The 20710-nt window shown below is 42.1% G+C and overlaps 1 protein-coding gene across 2 annotated transcripts in view; it reads left to right on the forward strand.

Annotated features, from left to right (window-relative positions):
* The window catches only part of CA8 (carbonic anhydrase 8), a 94401-nt gene that overhangs the window by 59644 nt on the left and 14047 nt on the right, over positions 1–20710 (forward strand). For both annotated transcript variants that reach the window (XM_082601632.1, XM_082601633.1), the window contains one exon: positions 4725–4894. In XM_082601632.1, coding sequence (XP_082457758.1) covers positions 4725–4859 — 135 coding nt within the window. In that variant the 3' untranslated portion in view covers positions 4860–4894. The remainder of the gene's footprint in view (positions 1–4724; positions 4895–20710) is intronic.

The raw sequence follows: 20710 nt of genomic DNA on the forward strand, positions 1-20710 counted from the left end.
ATTACTGTAAGATAAACAGTGGTGTAAAACATTAGGAAGCCGAAGTGAAAAAAAAAATTTTTTTTTCAGCTGGATTGTTTTTTGTTTTTGTTTGTTTTTGTTTTTTTTTGGCTGCACTGTGTTTAGTTCCCTGACCAGGGATTGAACCCAGGCCATGGCAGTGAAAGCACAGAGTCCTAACCACTGGACCACCAGGGAATTCCCTCAGCTGGATTGTTATGTTTGGAAATGGGACTCTGAGGGCAGAATAAAAATACCAAATTTAATCAAATCTGACAACGGAAATTGTAAGACACATTCTGATTTCACAGTGACATTAAAATGCGAACAATATTCAGAATTGATCACACGTGGTATTTTGATATAATGGCACATGTACAGATATGTGAGCATGCGCATACACACACACAAATAATTGATTCTTCAGTTTTACTCTCATTTTCCTGTCTTTTTTCTCCATGCTCCTCTTACTCATCTGTTTCTATTTCTTAACTTACCTACTTTTCCCAAATTAGATGTGTCTGTCTTTGTTTATTTCTTTCTCTTTCAACTTCAAGTAACGCGAGTGAAACAAAGGAATATGGATGTTGTTATTGGTTTTCACCGTGTGGATATACGCCTGTTAGAACTCGGAAAACCATCTTAAATTTTGTTTCCTCCCAATCTTGCCTCTTCTTCCTCCTTCCCCATTTCAGACTTCCTGTGGATTGAAAAGTGGGACTCTTCCTAGCCCGATTTCTGGCACAGATGCTTGTGGCCTGTGGGGTCTGGGAGCCCATCTGGTCTTGGACCTCTGAGGGGCAGGCTTTTTTTATGCTCCATGTGGGATCTGAGTGGCCATGAACCCTGAAGACCAGGATGCTGTGGAACCCCAGCACGGTTATGTTTGAAAATGATTCCAAGTGATTTGGAACATTTGTTGTGCATTTTCTTCTGTGTCTGTGTTTCTCTAATTTGAGTGTGCAACAGAATCCCCCCCAGGAGGGCATGTTAAAACACAGACTGCTGGGCTGCACCCCAGAGTTGCTGATTTGGTGGGACTGGGGCACTTATTCCAGGAAGCACACTTTTTTTTTTTTTTTTTTTTTTTTTTTTGCGGTACGTGGGCCTCTCACTGTTGTGGCCTCTTCTGCTGCGGAGCACAGGCTCCGGATGCACAGGCCCAGCGGCCATGGCTCACGGGCCCAGCCGCTCCGTGGCACGCGGGATCCTCCCGGACCAGGGCATGAACCCATGTCCCCTGCATCGGCAGGCGGACTCTCAACCACTGCGCCACCAGGGAAGCCCCCAGGAAGCACACTTTGAGAACCACTGTTTCTCATCTACCTGCATTTATGTCCCCAGCTAATTGAGGTCAGCAGTCTTACCACCAGAATGCTGAGTGCCTGAAGGCTGGTGTGCTGGGTGGCACTAGACCAGTCCTGTCCAATGGAAACACCGTGTGAGCCGCATATGTGAGAGAAAATTGTCTAGTAGCCACAGTAAAAAAAGTCAAAATAAACAGGTGAAGTTAATTTAGGTAGTCTGTTTCAACCCAGTGGATCAAAAATATCATTTTAACGTGTAATCCGTATAACAGACCATTGATGAGATTTTTCACATCCTTATTTTCATACGAAGTCTGACTTTGTGTGTATGAATCCTCCATTTCCAGTACATCTCAGTTCAGACTAACAACATTTTGAATGCTTGGTGGCCCGTGGGGCTGGCTGGTGGCTACTGTCCTTAAGCAGTGTAACTCTAGGACTTTCACTTGCTCCTGGGAGACTCCCTCTTTCCTTTCTTAATATGCGTTATTTTTAGGGACTTGTGAGAAAGTTTGTATTTATTCAGCATCTTCCATGATACAGAGCGCTTCCCGTGGAGTCACGAGCTCTGTAATCTCTACGTCTGGAGTAAGTGTCCATCTGTGTGGCTCATTAGTAACTGTCCTAATGATGGGATGACAGTGGCCGAGCCCAGAGCCAGGGATTGGGATGATAGGAAAGTTTACATCAGTGTTCCTGGGGCAAGAAAGTTCTTTTCTCTAAGCTCTTCCTCAAAAAAAAAAAAAAACCAAAAAAACAAAAAAACAAAACCCAAAAGATCAGATTAAGGACTGATTAGTGACAGAATGAGGGTTGTTTAAGGGATGAAAGTTCAGGAAGAGAGAGCAATGATTCTAGAAAGAAAGTTAGATAATGGGCTAGAAGAAAATGAAACCAAAACAACGAGGTTCAGGACATGAAAGGTGGAGAGATATGTATGTATATATATATATGTATATATATGAAATCTCATTATATATACACATATATGGACTATTTAAGTACAATTTGCTTTGTTCCCTCTATTTGACTACCACAAGGAATCCTGTTCCTCTAATTCATGGATCATCATCGCCTGGCGATGAAAGAGAATAAGATGAGAACACCAACTTCTATGTGTTATTTTTCTCTTTTAACATGATGACATATGAACTGTAAGTCAAAATAAGTCTATTATAGGATGTGCACAGGACCTCAGAAACTACTAAAATTAATGAGTGCCAAACCTCAGACCCTAGACATTAGCCCTTTAAATGCACTCATGAAGAAAGCAGTTTGAAAGCTGAACTTTGAGTGAATCATCGGGGTCCTGCAATAAGGAGGGCACAGTAAATGCCTGAGACCCACTGGCATGCCACCCGGGCTCAGAGGAGAGCGGCCGCTCAGCTCTGCTACCTTCAGCAGGTGAGGACTTGCCTCTGAAGTGTCGGAGCTCTGTCCTCTCCATGTGTCTCCTTCAAATTGGCTAAAAACAAATACCGTGTTTAAGTAGAGTAGCATTAAAAATCGATGAAATCGTACATCCTGATATATGTGATGACAATAGTCTCTGTACAGCCATGACATTTGAGTTTTGCTGAAGACTTTTATCCTGGACTATTATTCTGTTCCCTTCTCACTCTGTCTCATTTCAACGTGAGATAACGCAGTGTGTACTTGAAACCACTTGAAGTGACTAAAAGGTTCCGAGCGGTGGGTACTTCCGAAAAATTGGCATTTCAGAGAGATGTGTTTTACAGGGGATTCTCGTGCCGCTGTGGCTCTAGACATTTTTCAGATGCAGCAAGCAATATGGGTGCTGCCATAGTCCCCCCTCTAAGACCGTGTGACGGTCTAGTGGAAGACCGTTATGTAGATTAAACAGCTAATGGCTTAGCTGACTGGCACTTCTATATAAATACAGCATGTGGAAGTTATTTTAAAAAACAGGACAATTCTAGTTGGATCAGGCTTATCCCATTTAGTGAAATCAAACAGTATTTGAAGACATGGAAAAATGGAACATTAGAAGTCAAATTTCTAACCTGGGTTCTGATCTAACAAGCCATTTAATTTCCCCCAACTCTTGTTTTCCAACACATATATGAATGGTTTGAATCTTGTGAGGTTCAACTCTTTTGGAGTCAGGAACCTCTTCTTAAGAAACTACTACACAGGGAAATTTTTACAAGTCATTCAGGAGTTTCATGGATCCTCTAAAGTCTAGGTGTTTTTAGACTTTTGTTCAAACCCTGAATTAGTTAATCTCTCGCATTTTTTTCACCTTATGATTGGGAGAAGTCTGTGGGTGTGCTGTATGAACCTTTGTAGGCAGAAGCCTCTGGTTCACAGATGGTGAACTTTTGGTGGATTGATGCTGTTCAGATCACACTTGCTCAACATTCTGGGATAAGTGCCAGATGTAGGGTCTACTGATGACTAGAATTTCTGAAGAGGTGGCTGTGAAGCTGGGAAAGGAGCAGCTGGACTTGGCATTGTCAGACCCGGCTAATCTGGAAACTTCCTTAACCCATGTGGCCTCAGTTTCTCCTTTTGTGTAAGGAATGAAGAATATCTGTGGCATGTGATTTCATGGGGCATTTAAATGAAATAACAGACCGTGACTTAACAGAGGTAAGTCAACTGCTAGATGGCAGTGAGCCTGGTGAATGCTTATCACGTGCTTACTTGGTGTTCAGACACTTCCCAGAGGGTTGTGTCTGGCACACTATGGATTCTTAGGAGGTGCAGACCCGGCAAGTCAGGGAAACTGCAGTGCACTTGATGGGAACGGTCCCGTGGGACTGTGGGAACCTCTTCGTGTGTAACAGGACACCACGGTATCTGGGGAGGCCTCCTGAAAAGGGAGATGAACTTGAAAATCGCTCTTGCCAGGGGAGGAAGATGGGCTTAAACTTTTGGAAAATCAGAGGCACTCTTTGGACCTGTGCTTTCCAGAGGGCTAGACGAATATCAAAGAGAGTCTTTTGATGAAAAAACCTCCATCTGATACATTTAACATCTGGTCAGTGTTAGCATACAGTAACACCAGAATTCATTACTTAAAGAGATACTTGGGAAGCATTTCAGAACACTGCTTCATTTGTTCACTTTTTCTCATTATGTCACAGGCGGCCGTAAGAGCTTCTTGAGAGAAGGGTGTATCATTTTCGTACAAACAGAGCCAGCAGGTTTCCATGGCAGTTTGGGTTGTCTGCAGACCTTCATATCCCTACTTCTGCGATCTTCATTCTTCTTGCAGGGGTTGCGTCTAATGTCTTAGGTCTGGAAGGATGAAGTTCTTTTTCTCTCTTTGAAGTTTAATTTGTCTCTTTCTAAATTCTTATAATTTATGCATATTTTAAGCCACTGATGAAACTGCAGTCTTGTTCATGGCTGGTAAGTGATTAATCTGTTTTGTTCTGCCTTTATTTTCAGATTGAAGAATTTCGAAGGCTGAGGACACACGCAAAAGGGGCAGAGCTTGTGGAAGGCTGTGATGGGATTTTGGGAGACAATTTTAGACCCACTCAGCCACTCAGTGACAGAGTCATTAGAGCCGCGTTTCAGTAGCTGAAGGGAGCAGAAGCCGGTGCGTCTTCATCTGGGTACGTTTGGATTAAGCAAGGAAAGCGAGGCACACACAGCTGAGCCTGTCACACCAAAGCCACTCTCATGATGAACCTCATAATTTTGCAATGTCAGCGCACTTCATTTTTTTTTTTGCAATTAATTTTATTTATTTATTTATTTTTATTAGTTTCTGCTTTATAACAAAGTAAATCAGTCATACATATACATCTGTTCCCACATGCCTTCCCTCTTGCGTCTCCCGCCCTCCCACCCTCCCTATCCCACCCCTCCAGGCGGTCACCAAGCACCGAGCTGATCTCCCCGTGCTCTGCGGCTGCTTCCCACTATCTATCTACCTCACGTTTGGTAGTGTATATATGTCCATGCCTCTCTCTCACTTTGTCACAGCTTACCCTTCCCCCTCCCCATATCCTCAAGTCCATTCTCAAGTAGGTCTATGTCTTTATTCCTGTTTTACCCCTAGGTTCTTCATGACATTTTTTTTTCTTAGATTCCATATATATGTGTTAGCATACGGTATTTGTCTTTCTCTTTCTGACTAACTTCACTCTGTATGACAGACTCTAGGTCTATCCACCTCATTACAAATAGCTCAATTTCGTTTCTTTTTATGGCTGAGTAATATTCCATTGTATAGATGTGCCACATCTTCTTTATCCATTCATCCGATGATGGACACTTAGGTTGTTTCCAGCTCCGGGCTATTGTGAATAGAGCTGCAATGAACATTTTGGTACATGTCTCTTTTTGAATTATGGTTTTCTCAGGGTATATGCCTAGTAGTGGGATTGCTGGGTCGTATGGTAGTTCTATTTGTAGTTTTTTAAGGAACCTCCATACTGTTCTCCATAGTGGCTGTACCAACTCACATTCCCACCAGCAGTGCAAGAGTGTTCCCTTTTCTCCACACTCTCTCCAGCATTTATTGTTTCTAGATTTCTTGATGATGGCCATTCTGACTGGTGTGAGATGATATCTCATTGTAGTTTTGATTTGCATTTCTCTAATGATTAATGATGTTGAGCATTCTTTCATGTGTTTGTTGGCAGTCTGTATATCTTCTTTGGAGAAATGCCTATTTAAGTCTTCTGCCCATTTTTGGATTGGGTTGTTTGTTTTTTTGCTATTGAGCTGCATGAGCTGTTTATAAATTGTGGAGATTAATCCTTTGTCAGTTGCTTCATTTGCAAATATTTTCTCCCATTCTGAGGGTTGTCTTTTGGTCTTGTTTATGGTTTCCTTTGCTGTGCAAAAGCTTTGGAGTTTCATTAGGTCCCATTTGTTTATCTTTGTTTTTATTTCCATTTCTCTAGGAGGTGGGTCCAAAAGGATCTTGCTGTGATTTATGTCATAGAGTGTTCTACCTAGGTTTTCCTCTAAAAGTTTGATAGTTTCTGGCCTTACATTTAAGTCTTTAATCCATTTTGAGCTTATTTTTGTGTATGGTGTTAGGGAATGATCTAATCTCAAACTTTTACATGTCCCTGTCCAGTTTTCCCAGCACCACTTATTGAAGAGGCTGTCCTTTCTCCACTGTACATTCCTGCCTCCTTTATCAAAGATAAGTTGGCCATATGTGCGTGGGTTTATCTCTGGGCTTTCTATCCTGATCCACTGATCTATCTTTCTGTTTTTATGCCAGTACCAGACTGTCTTAATTACTGTAGCTTTGTAGTATAGTCTGAAGTCAGGGAGCCTGATTCCTCCAGCTCCGTTTTTCGTTCTCAAGATTGCTTTGGCTATTCGGGGTCTTTTGTTTTTCCAAACCAATTTTGAAATTTTTTGTTCTAGTTCTGTGAAAAATGCCAGTGGTAGTTTGATAGGGATTGCATTGAATCTGTAGATTGCTTTGGGTAGTAGAGTCATTTTCACAATATTGATTCTTCCAATCTAGGAACATGGTATATCTCTCCATCTATTTGTATCATCTTTAATTTCTTTCATCAGTGTCTTATAATTTTCTGCATACAGGTCTTTTGTCTCCTTAGGTAGGTTTATTCCTAGATATTTTATTCTTTTTGTTGCAATGGTAAATGGGAGTGTTTTCTTGATTTCATTTTCAGATTTTTCATCATTAGTGTACAGGAATGCCAGAGATTTCTGTACATTAATTTTGTATCCTGCTACTTTACCAAATTCATTGATTAGCTCTAGTAGTTTTTTGGTAGCATCTTTAGGATTCTCTATGTATAGTATCATGTCATCTGCAAACAGTGACAGCTTTACTTCTTCTTTTCCAATTTGGATTCCTTTTATTTCCTTTTCTTCTCTGATTGCTGTGGCTAAAACTTCCAAAACTATGTTGAATAAGAGTGGTGAGAGTGGGCAGCCTTGTCTTGTTCCTGATCTTAGTGGAAATGGTTTCAGTTTTTCACCATTGAGGACAATGTTGGCTGTGGGTTTGTCATATATGGCCTTTATTATGTTGAGGAAAGTTCCCTCTATGCCTACTTTCTGCAGGGTTTTTATCATAAATGGGTGTTGAATTTTGTCGAAAGCTTTCTCTGCACCTATTGAGATGATCATATGGTTTTTCTCCTTCAACTTGTTAATATGGTGTATCACATTGATTGATTTGCGTATATTGAAGAATCCTTGCATTCCTGGAATAAACCCCACTTGATCATGGTGTATGATCCTCTTAATGTGCTGTTGGATTCTGTTTGCTAGTATTTTGTTGAGGATTTTTGCATCTATGTTCATCAGTGATATTGGCCTGTAGTTTTCTTTCTTTGTGACATCCTTGCCTGGTTTTGGTATCAAGGTGATGGTGGCCTCGTAGAATGAGTTTGGGAGTGTTCCTCCCTCTGCTATATTTTGGAAGAGTTTGAGAAGGATAGGTGTTAGCTCTTCTCTAAATGTTTGATAGAATTCGCCTGTGAAGCCATCTGGTCCTGGGCCTTTGTTTGTTGGAAGATTTTTAACCACAGTTTCAATTTCAGTGCTTGTGATTGGTCTATTCATATTTTCTATTTCTTCCTGAGTCAGTCTTGGCAGGTTGTGCATTTCTAAGAATTTGTCCATTTCTTCCAGGTTGTCCATTTTATTGGCATAGAGTTGCTTGTAGTAATCTCTCATGATCTTTTGTATTTTTGCAGTGTCAGTTGTTACTTCTCCTTTTTCATTTTTAATTCTATTGATTTGAGTCTTCTCCCTTTTTTTCTTGATGAGTCTGGCTAATGGTTTATCAATTTTGTTTATTTTCTCAAAGAACCAGCTTTTAGTTTTATTGATCTTTGCTATCGTTTCCTTTGCTATCCGTTTTCATTTATTTCTGATCTGATCTTTATGATTTCTTTCCTTCTGTTAACTTTGGGGTTTTTTTCTTCTTTCTCTAATTGCTTTTGGTGCAGGGTCAGGTTGTTTACTCGAGATGTTTCCTGTTTCTTAAGGTGGGATTGTATTGCTATAAACTTCCCCCTTAGAACTGCTTTTGCTGCGTCCCATAGGTTTTGGGTCGTCGTGTCTCCATTGTCATTTGTTTCTAGGTATTTTTTTATTTCCTCTTTGATTTCTTCAGTGATCACTTCGTTATTAAGTAGTGTATTATTTAGCCTCCATGTGTTTGTATTTTTTACAGATCTTTTCCTGTAATTGATGTCTAGTCTCATAGCATTGTGGTCAGAAAAGATACTTGATACAATTTCAATTTTCTTAAATTTACCAAGGCTTGATTTGTGACCCAAGATACGATCTATCCTGGAGAATGTTCCATGAGCACTTCAGAAAAATGTGTATTCTGTTGTTTTTGGATGGAATGTCCTATAAATATCAGTTAAGTCCATGTTGTTTAATGTATCATTTAAAGCTTGTGTTTCCTTATTTATTTTCATTTTGGATGATCTGTCCATTGGTGAAAGCGGGGTGTTGAAGTCCCCTACTATGAATGTGTTACTGTTGATTTCCCCTTTTATGGCTGTTAGTATTTGCCTTATGTATTGAGGTGCTCCTATGTTGGGTGCATAAATATTTACAATTGTTATATCTTCTTCTTGGATCGATCCCTTGATCATTATGTAGTGTCCTTCTTTGTCTCTTCTAGTAGTCTTTATTTTAAAGTCTATTTTGTCTGATATAAGAATTGCTACTCCAGCTTTCTTTTGGTTTCCATTTGCATGGAATATCTTTTTCCATCCCCTTACTTTCAGTCTGTATGTGTCTCTAGCTCTGAAGTGGGTCTCTTGTAGACAGCATATATCTGGGTCTTGTTTTTGTATCCATTCAGCCAATCTGTGTCTTTTGGTGGGAGCATTTAGTCCATTTACATTTAAGGTAATTATTGATATGTATGTTCCTATTCCCATTTCCTTAATTGTTTTGGGTTCGTTTTTGTAGGTATTTTCCTTCTGTTGTGTTTCTTGCCTAGAGAAGTTCCTTTAGCATTTGTTGTAAAGCTGGTTTGGTGGTGCTGAACTCTCTCAGCTTTTGCTTGTCTGTAAACGTTTTAATTTCTCCATCAAATCTGAATGAGATCCTTGCTGGGTAGAGTAATCTTGGTTGCAGGTTTTTCTCCTTCATCACTTTAAATATGTCCTGCCACTCCCTTCTAGCTTGTAGAGTTTCTGCTGAGAGATCAGCTGTTAACCTGATGGGGATTCCCTTCTGTGTTATTGTTTTTCTCTTGCTGCTTTTAATATGATTTCTTTGTGTTTAATTTTTGACAGTTTGATTAATATGTGTCTTGGCGTATTTCTCCCTGGATTTATGCTCTATGGGACTCTCTGTGCCTCCTGGACTTGATTAACTATTTCCTTTCCCATATTAGGGAAGTTTTCAACTATAATCTCTTCAAATATTTTCTCAGTCCCTTTCTTTTTCTCTTCTTCTTCTGGAACCCCTATAATTCGAATGTTGGTGCATTTAATGTTGTCCCAGAGGTCTCTGAGACTGTCCTCTGTTCTTTTCATTCTTTTTTCTTTATTCTGCTCTGCAGCAGTTATTTCCTCTATTTTATCTTCCACGTCACTTATCCGTTCTTCTGCCTCAGTTATTCTGCTATTGATCCCATCTAGAGTATTTTTCATTTCATCTATTGTGTTTATAACCGATGCTTGATTCATCTTTAGTTCTTCTAGGTCCTTGTTAACTGTTTTTTGCATTTTGTCTATTCTATTTCCAAGATTTTGGATCTTGGAAATAGAATGTTGGATCATCTTTACTATCATTATTCTGAATTCTTTTTCAGGTAGACTGCCTATTTCCTCTTCATTTGTTAGATCTGGTAGGTTTTTATCTTGCTCCTTCACCTGCTGTGTGTTTTTCTGTCTTCTCATTTTGCTTATGTTACTGTGTTTGGGGTCTCCTTTTTGCAGGCTGCAGATTCGTAGTTCCCGTTGTTTTTGGTGTCTGTCTCCAGTGGCTAAGGTTGTTTCAGTAGGTTGTGTAGGCTTCCTGGTGGGGGGGACTAGTGCCTGTGTTCTGGTGTTTGAGGGTCGATCTTGTCTTTCTGGTGGACAGGTCCATGTCTGGTGGTGTGTTTTGGGGTGCCTGTGGCCTTATTATGTTTTTAGGCAGCCTCTTTGCTAATGGGTGGGGTTGTGTTCCTGTCTTGCTAGTTGCTTGGCATAGGGTGACCAGCACTGTAGCTTGCTGGTCGTTGACTGAAGCTGGGTGCTGGTTTTGAGATGGAGATCTCTGGGAGATTTTCGCCATTTGATATTATGTGGAGCTGGGAGGTCTCTTGTGGACCTGTGTCCTGAAGTTGGCTCTCCCACCTCAGAGGCACAGCACTGACTCCTGGCTGCAGCACCAGGAGCCTTTCATCTACCCAGCTCAGAATAAAAGGGGGGAAAAGTAGAAAGAAAGAATTAGTAGAAGAAAGAAAGAGAGAAAGAAAGAAAGGAAGAAGGAAAGAAAGGAAGGAAGGAAGAAAGAAAGAAAGAAAGGCAGGGAGGGAGGAAGGAAGGAAAGAAAGAAAGAAGGGAGGGAGGGAGGGAGGAAGGAAAGAAAAAGAAAGAAAGACGGGAGGGAGGGAGGAAGGAAAAGAAAGAAAGACAGGAGGGAGGGAGGGAGGAAGGGAAGGTAGGAAAAAAGAGAGAAGATAAAGTAAAATAGAATAAAGTATGATAAAATATAGTAACGTTATGAAAATTAAAAAGTAATTTAAGGGGCCTCCCTGGTGGCGCAGTGGTTGAGAGTCCGCCTGCCGATGCAGGGGATACGGGTTCGTGCCCCGGTCTGGGAGGATCCCATATGCCGCGGAGCGGCTGGGCCCGTGAGCCATGGCCGCTGGGCCTGCGCATCCGGAGCCTGTGCTCCGCAACGGGAGAGGCCACAACAGTGAGAGGCCCGCATACCGCAAAAAGAAAAAAAAAAAAAAAGTAATTTAAAAAAAACCGGATGGATAGAATCCTGGGACAAATGGTGGAAGCAAAGCTATACAGAGAAAATCTCACACAGAAGCATACACAGACACATTCACAAAAAAAGAACAGGGGGAAAAGGTCGCAAATCTTGCTCTCAAAGTCCACCTCCTCAATTTGGAATAATTCGTTGTAAAAAGAGGAAAAGGGGAAAAAGTCTTAAATCTTGTTCTCAAAGTCCACCTCCTCAATTTGGGATAAATCGTTGTAAAAAGAGGAAAAGGGGAAAAAATCTTAAATCTTGTTCCCAAAGTCCACCTCCTCAATTTGGGATGATTCGTTATCTATTCGTGTATTGCACAGATGCAGGGTACGTCAAGTTGATTGTGGAGCTTTAATCCGCTGCTTCTGAGGCTGCACAGAGAGATTTCCCTGTCTTGTCTTTGTTCTCACAGCTCCCGGGTCTCAGCTTTGGATTTGGCCCCGCCTCTGCGTGTGGGTCGCCGGCGGGCGTCTGTTCTTCGCTCAGACAGGAAGGGGTTAAAGGAGCCGCTGATTCGGGGGCTCTGGCTCACTCAGGCCGGGGGGGAGGGAGGGGCACGGAGTGCGGGGCGAGCGTGCGGCGGCAGAGGTCGGCGTGACGTTGCACCAGCCCGAGGCGCTCCGTGCGCTTTCCCGGGGAAGCCATCCCTGGATCCCGGGACCCCGGCAGTGGCGGGTTGCACAGGCTCCTGGGAGGGGAGGTGAGGATAGTGACCTGTTCTCGCACACAGGCCTCTTGGCGGCGGCAGCAGCAGCCCCAGCGTCCCACGCCCGTCTCTGGGGTCCGCGCCTTTAGCCGCGCCTCACGGCCGTCTCTGGAGCTCCTTTAAGCAGCGCTCTTAATCCCGTCTCCTCGCGCACCAGGAAACAAAGAGGGAAGGAAAAGTCTCTTGTCTCTTCGGCAGCTCTAGTCTTTTTCCCGGACTCCCTCCAGGCTAGCCGTGGTGCACTAACCCCTTCAGGCTGTGTTCAAGCCGCCATTCCTCTCCCTGCGCTCCGACTGAAAGCCGATACCCGAGCCTCAGCTCCCAGCCCCGCCCGCCCCGGCGGCGGAGCGGACAAGCCTCTTGGGCTGGTGAGTGCCGGTCGGCACCGATCCTCTGTGCGAGAATCTCTCCGCTTTGCCCTCCGCACCCCTGTGGCTGTGCTCTCCTCCGGGGCTCCGAAGATTACCCCCACGCCACCCTCAGTCTCCGCCCGCGAAGGGGCTCCTAGTGTGTGGAAACCTTCCCTCCTTCACGGCTCCCTCCCACTGGTGCAGGTCCCATCCCTATCCTTTTGTCTCTGTTTATTCTTTTTTCTTTTGCCCTACCCAGGTACGTGGGGAGTTTCTTGCCTTTTGGGAGGTCTGAGGTCTTCTGTCAGCGTTCAGGTGTTCTGTAGGAGCTGTTCCACGTGTAGATGAATTTCTGATGTATCTGTGGGGAGGAAGGTGATCTCTGCATCTTACTCTTCCGCCATCTTGCCCTGGACCCAGCACACTTCATTTAAATCTAGGACACATTCTCAAGCCCCATTAATTACAAGTCAGGTGGTTTGTAAAAATTTCATGCCATGTTGGACAGAAATCTACAGTCCTTATGTTTTCGAGCTGAGCAGACTTTCATTCTGAGTTTTGCTCTAATATCGGCTTTCGTAAGGGAAGGTGCCTGAGGCAGGGGAACAGTGACACGCAAGTACCTCTTTGGTATTTTACTATGTTGTTGCACCCTTGAAACTGCAGCTGTCACCTCCTATTGATGGGGGAGTGTAAGGGAAGGGACTGGGGGACCTGTTGAGCCTCAAAGGGGCCCTTGTTCAGCGCAGATTTGATCGTCTTGCTTATCGGGGTAGGTAGGTGAGGGCAGATCTGGCATGAATGAAAATACTTGTCCTGTGGAAGTGCTTTTATTTGGTAGATCAAGAAGCCCTTGCTAATTATCTGAAGTTAGTATGTTTCTGTACTGATTAAAACCTAATATGGGGCTTCCCTGGTGGCGCAGTGGTTGAGAGTCCACCTGCTGATGCAGGGGACATGGGTTCGTGCCCCGGTCCGGGAAGATCCCACAGGCCGTGGAGCAGCTGGGCCCGTGAGCCATGGCCGCTGAGCCTGTGCGTCCGGAGCCTGTGCTCCGCAACGGGAGAGACCACAATAGTGAGAGGCCCGTGTACCGCAAAAACAAAAACAGAAACAAAAAAACCCCTAATCTGTACATTTTAATGTATTGAATTCAGTGTTTGTATTCCTTACCCTTAAGGACTAACAAAGTAAAACATCACAAACAAGGAAAAGATAAAATATACATAAATGCCTCTGTACTGGGTTACTTCTTCACCTTGTAGATTGCCCAGGGGCATGTACCTAGGTCAGTGTGCGTTGCTGGGAAACCACTGCTTCTCGTAAGAGGGAAGCGTCTGTTGGAACAGTTTCCTAGGAGTCAGGTCAGAGCTCTGGCTGCTTAATGGACCGTTAAGAGTATGTATTCTCATCCCGTGTGAAGGGTACAGTGGACCGGAGAGTCACAGAGGAGCAGACATCTCTGGCCTCAGGGAGCTCACAGTCTCATGAGCCAGACAGCTGATAGAGGAATTTTAAAGGGTGATCACTTTGTCCACGTGTTTCCCTCTCCATTTTTCTTGCCCCTCTATTATTACTCTACTGATGCACCCAGTACTCCAGCCAGTCTGTCTTTTCTCTTCTGTGAATGTGCTTTGCTCACCCAATCCTTCCCCCCTTTCCTTTTGCTCGTTGAAACCCTAGCCGACTAGAGGCCCGACTTGCATGCCGCTCTCAGCAGGAGTTCTCTCCTTGTCCCTTATATTGTACCTCTTGTTTCACATTTTTTCTTCCAATTAGCTATTAGTATATTTATTTCCTGTGTCAGATTTCAAGCTTCTTAAGGGTTGAAACATGTTGATTTTACTTTGAATCAATCATGGCATGTAACACTTGGAGTTGTGGATGTCGTTAGGGAAATTAGAAATTCCTTAGAACTTATGTGTGTCTTGTATCAGCCAACTGTGTTCCAGTCCTCCGTTCCTTCTCAGTTTCTGTGTCAGCCAGTAGACGATGAGATGATGGGGATGATGATGATGAGGCCAGGCAAAGTCACCTGTGGTAGGAATGAGAAGGAGCTTTCAGTAATTCATATATGATAACAATGGAGAACATCCCAGAGGGCTTTAAGCTGAGCCTTATAATGGATGAGCTAAAGAATTAAAATAATATTCAGTCAGAGGTCATTATTGAGCACCTACTATGTGATTGGTTCTGTGTATACAGAGATGAGAAGAACAGATGTGGTCTCTGCCCTCATAAAAGCTAGAGTCTGAGATGGGGAACCTGACAATGGAGAAACAAACACTTCTGGCACAGGGAGATCAGCTCCGTGCTTTGCGACCATGTAGAGGGGTGGGATAAGGAGGGTGGGAGGGAGATGCAAGAGGGAGGGGATATGGGGATATATGTATGCATATAGCTGATTCACTTTGTTATACAGCAGAAAGTAACAGAACACTGTAAAGCAATTATGTGCCAATAAAGATGTTAAAACAAATACACAGTTAATAAATTCCATGAATGAAAAGAACCAAGAAATGGAGTGAAGGAGATTTCAGATAGAGGGAATATCTTTTGCAGAGACCCCGAGGGCCCAGTCTCTGTAGAGGTGATAAGAATTTGATGCATTGATGCACCTGAAAGAAGCTTTGAGAGTCTGGGGTATGGAAATAAAAAGGGAAGGTCAGGCAGGGCCCATGACTTAGAGGGCCTCGGCAGCTGTGTTAAGACATCTTTATTTCATCGTCAGTGTGCTGAGATCTAGGCATTCTCAGGGGAGTGGCCTTCTCAGGAGATCACAGTGGCTGGAGGACGAATGGATCAGATTATTGTGGGCCAAGCTGTGGCGGTGGAAGGATATTTTAGAGGTCCACTGGGTAGCCAAGGTGAAAGGCATGCAGGCATGGGTACCAGCCTAGGAGCAGTGCATATGGAGAGAAGCTGACATATGTGAAAGGGTCTTGGAAAGTGATATCTAGGGATAAATTGGACGAAGGTGGGGGGAGATGGAAATATCAAAGATAACATCCGGGGTTTGGGGCTTTAGAAACTGTGTGGCTAGAGTGCCATTGAGTGACAAGAGGGAAGCCGGAAGAGGCTCTGTCTGAGATGGAGAGCGGGAGGGGACTGAGAGAGGCTTGTCAGTCACAACAGTGGGCCTGGCATGAAGGAAGCTGGAATTTCGAGAGCGGAGATCAGAAAAGAGGTTTGAACAGAATGCGGGAGTCGTGGGCATAGAGGTTTTATACATACAAGTGTGTACGTATAATGTTCTCATGCTACATGGGGATGACCTCGGATGTTCATAAAATCTTACGGGATGCTTTATGGCCAGTTAACCAAAGCTCAGAGAAGTTAGGTCATCTGCTAAAAGCCACTGGGCAGCGGGCCTGGAAGTTGGACCCAAGCAACCTGCCTGGCAGAGCCTCTTGTTGTAAGCACTGCAGGACAGAGGTCAGGGAGTGTCCCCATGCTGGCGCTCAGGGTGGCAGGAGGACAAGGGAGGCAGTTGCAGTGGGCAGCGTGAAGGGAGGGGGTGGAGATACCTTGTGGTGGCAGCTTCAGACAAGCGTGTGTGCGTTTAAGGTGTACGATGTGTGCTTCGATTTGATCCATTTTTATATTACAATATGATGCCCACCTTAGCGTTGGCTAACACCTCTGTCATGTCCCATATATATCATTTCCTTTTTGTGGTGGGAATGAGACTTTTTTTTTTTAAACAAAAGAAGTAGTAAAAGTTTTCTGTATGTGTGTGTGTGTTGGGGGGGGATGAGCCAGTGGATGGGCAGGGCTGAAGGTGCTGTTTCTCGAGGGGCTGGTCCTAGCAGTGAAGTCCCTGAAAAGTTGCCAGGGGATGGGGCCCTCGGCACACATGGAGACCGACTTTTGTTATGGGAACGGACACTTTGTGTGCTATCACAGGAAGGAAGGAGCTGGCGGTTTATAGACAGCGTTTCACGACTTGCTTTACTGTTTAAGGATGGTTGGGTAGAAGCTAGAAGAGGTGAGCGCTGCCAGACAGCTGGGAGATGGGTGCAGAGTGAGGGTCCGGAGGGCTTACGGGCACGACCCGGTTGGAGAGGCAGGCAGAGAGGGGCGGTGAGGTTGGTGAACGTGAATTTATGAATTTCCCCAGTGTAGGTTTGGTATACACTCCGTGAATGTTGGTAACTATAAATGACGCTTTTTATGAAATAAGATTATTGGCTTTAATTTTTGATCCATATCTGGTCCTACACCAGAATTGCCTGTCTCTAAATATCTAAATAACCATCACTACTTTATCTCTCTCTTGCACACACACACACACACACAATTTTAAATGTTTATGAGAAGATTACATATATTTCAGATACTTCATATTCATGGTATGATAGGAGGACAGTGTGTAATTTTCAGTCTTCGATTAATTGCAGTTTAGATATTTTAAGAGAGAGGATGGATTTATGTCCTTGTCTTGGTGGCTGAGATTACTTAAAGGAGGTCATTTTCCCCAAAATTCCTAAGAATGGTGCAGAAATTCTTTCAAAGGCGACTTCACTTCTGACCGTATCCTTTTATGAATACATTTTTGATCCTTTTATCTTGAAATGTGTAATATAAATCTAGTCACACTGCTACATAAAAATTATATTGGGAAATCAGACTTATGGATGTGTGCTTTTTATTTGATATTTAATAATGCCCTAAGGCAGGTAATTCAAATTTTTATTAAAGTGAAATGACTTGACAGTCAGACTTTGAATTTAATGCATGAATGTTTCATTTAAGCTCTTGGAACTGAAAAGGAAAAAAAACTTTTTTTCTGATAGTTCTCTAAAAAATGTTCAAAATAATTCAGATTTATTTTAGCTATGTGCTTTACTAAAATAACTTTAGTTTTTGGACTTAAAATGACATTTATTTTTGCATGACATGTCTAGACATCTGGAGGGTTTTGATAACCAAGACTTATTACTCCCATGAATTATCTGTGACTTTTTGTATTACCATTTAGGAAGCATGAACTATGGTTTTGTACTTGTTTAAAGAGTTAGCACATAAGTCACCCAGGTGCAGGGCCAGTTCAGATTTCTAGGAGCCAATTTACCCACTGAACTTTCTTTACGATGCAGGAGAACCAAATCTTAATAACAAACCAAAATAAGACCAAGCTTTATGTCCAGTTTCCTTGCTGCCCTTGGCATGATGATATTGGTACTACCCTTCCAGTGAAATGATTATTTGCTTGTTTGTTTCATTAAATATTAACCAATTTTTAGAAAGCTATTCTGACTGTTCGAAGATTTGCCTGCTTCCCCTGTGACTCAAATATTGTTAAACTGCACACGTTTGCAGTGACTATAGTTAATTATAATTATTTTCTGTAAAAACCAATGCCACAGAGCTCTTTAAATACCTCCCTGTAAACAGGTAAATAAATATCCTACATTTCTTGGCAACATTATTTCCAATTACATTAACAGTTTATCTATTTGTGAGATCTGTTATTTACATAAAACCATGTTTCTTGAGTTGATTTAACTTTAGAACAAAACAATATGATTAAACAACATATATTTTAGCCATAGAATTAATATAATTATGAATAAAAAATGTTTTCTCCAGAAAAGAAAGTAACCTCCCTTACCCCCCTTAAAAGGGGAAAATATGTGTGCTCCAAATAGATGAGGAAAAAGAAAAACAGAAAAAAGGAAGAAGAAAAAAGAGGGTTATTAAACAAGTATCTCTGATCCATGTGTCAAACTTACCCTCATATTTGGGCAAAGACCCATTTTGGGTCTTTGAAGTCACATTCAGACTGTACTGAGCTCTTCCCCATGTATATTTTTGCAATTAATAATGTTGTCTTCTTAGCTTTAATAAATGCTATAGCTAGCATCAATTTCATAGCAGCTTTCTTTTATAACTTGACAGAGTTGGAGGTTAGAAAAGACTAAGCCATTATGGAAAAGGAGAGGATTTGTGGGAAAGGCATAATGTCAACTCTGAATGACCAAGTAGGTAAAAGCTATTATCCTTTCAGGATAAATGCAAAGCTCAGAGCCATATTTTCAGTCAATAGAACTTGGACTGACTTCACTCCAATAATTTAATATGATGTACAGCATTAGGGTGAGAAATGAAAGCTCGATGGTAGAGCTATTTTCTGTTTACTGTATCCTATAGAATTGCCCGAAAATGAGTGGATTTCCTAAAGGATCTCAATATGATTTCAGGAAAAGGCCAAAATACCAAGGGTGGTCAACCCATCTATTATGTTTTGATTCTGTGATACAAAAATTGTTCTTAACCCAAGAATGAAAAGTATCAAAGCGGTATAGACATTTCTTCAAGATTAGTAAAGAAGGAAAATAATCCCTGCTTCCATATCTGTCCTTTTTTTCCTTTTTCAGTATTAGAAAGGTTAATTTACTGTGGGTAAAAATTCCTGAATGATTTATTCCCCTCCCCACCCATGAATTTAAACAAAATTGTGTTTGGGAGGAAGGAAAGAGAACATCTTGCAGTCATGGGTCAGCTTTTATGTTGAACATTAATATATTATGATACCCTAAATATAGTAGATTTCATGATTTTAAACTTCATATATTTTCCATAAGAAAATCACCGAGACCAGGTTATCTCCTCTAAATATGTTGTATTATGTCTTTTTCCTCATGGATGCTCATTTTTGGTAATTTCCTCAAACCAATTTTTAAATTTTATTTTTCCAGTTTGAGACTTATTAAGAAAACATCGTTCACAAAGAAGCGTTCATTTCAGTTTCTTCCTCATTTACTGTCTGCCCTTTCCAGTTCCTCTTTTCCATGATGAAGTTCATAGAGACTTAGGAAAGCGGATTCATCATAGACCCAGGGAACTGTGAAAGCCCAGCACACAAAGGGACCTTCCTGGAGGCCACTTGCTGTTGGAGTCCCCATGGCTCAGCCTGTGGCGCTTCCTCTCTTTGTAGGTGGATCATCTACACCCACAGCCTCTGTTACCACCAAATGCAGATGACCCTCTCATTTATCTGCCGACACCAGGTCTCTCTGTTAAGTTCTAGAATTGGATGCCCAACCGTTTGCCTCACTTTTCTTTTGGATGCATCAAAGGCATCTCACACTCAATATATAAAAGATTGAAGTCCTTCGCAGACTTGGCCTTCTTCTAGTTTTCTTAGGAATTCAAGTCACACTTGACACTTCTCACCTCACCTCACCTCACATTTCCAATTTATCGTCCAGTTCACAGATTCGCCTTTGGATAGCTCCCAAATCCACCTCTGTGATCATCACAACCCATAAAGTTTGCATCAGCTCTCACCTGGGCTGTTGCAGGAACACCCCCCTCTCTTTGACATAGGATTGTTGAAGAAAGATTTGTAAAAATAAAAGACACGGGTGACAGAGAGCCCTCAAACTTGCGCGTTAACTCTGATTGACTGATATAAGCTGTCTAGAGTGTTGAGAAGGATTCTGCATCCACGGCTGAGCGCAGTGCGAAAGGGTGACAGGACTCACGACATCTGTCGCTGGGGGCTGGTGGCGGTATTGTAGTTTGTTATTCCCATACGCAGTGGAAGGTTGGGTGATTGGCATCTGACTTAAATGTCTCAGTTGTGAAGTTGCAGAGTCTTGAATGGGTTTTGGAAAATTGACCTGCGTTACATCTACTGATACGTAGCTGGATGTTAGCAGTTATTGAGGAAATACAGAAACATGATGAAAAGACTGAAGTCCCCTGATCAACCTTCTTTTTAATATTTTCATTTTCTTTTGTATTAGTTACTAAACATAGCAAATAGCTTACATATAGCAAAACCTAGGAGATCTGAAATCTCAGCATAGAAATGAAATGGCATGGGGTGATGGAAGGATCATGGCCTGAGAGTGGAGGAACTTACCTGCTCCAGGCCCTTTGTTAGGGATGGAAGCCATCTCCTGAAGAAGGGAAAAGGGTTTTGTTAAAGAAGAAACCAGGTAAGGGAAAAGTAGATACTGACATGCCACCCACAAGGGTGAGAAACAATGTATTTTAAAGTATTAAAAAAAAAAAGCCATACCAAAAAATTGTCAGTTTAACTATATAGGTCTTAGAGATATTTATATGTTAGTACAAATAGATTTGCCTTATTCTTTCGACTACTTCATTTTTTAAAAATTGAAGTATAGTTGATTTACAGTGTTGTGTTAGTTTCAGGTGTACAGCAAAGTGATTCAGTTATACGTATATCTGTTCTTTTTCAGATTCTTTTCACTTATAGGTTATTACAAAACTTTGAGTATAGTTCCCTGTGCTACACAGTAGGTCCTGTTGGTTATGTATTTTATATATAATAGTGTGTATATCTTAATCCCAAACTTCTAATTTATTCCCCCCCCTTTCCCCTTTGGTAACCATAAATTTGTTTTCTATGTCTGTGGGTCTACTTCTGCTTTGTAAATAAGTTCATTTGTATC

This window comes from Mesoplodon mirus, assembly GCF_964341445.2.
Source record: "Mesoplodon mirus genome assembly, chromosome: 16".
In the NCBI taxonomy this organism is placed as follows: Eukaryota; Metazoa; Chordata; class Mammalia; order Artiodactyla; family Ziphiidae; genus Mesoplodon; species Mesoplodon mirus.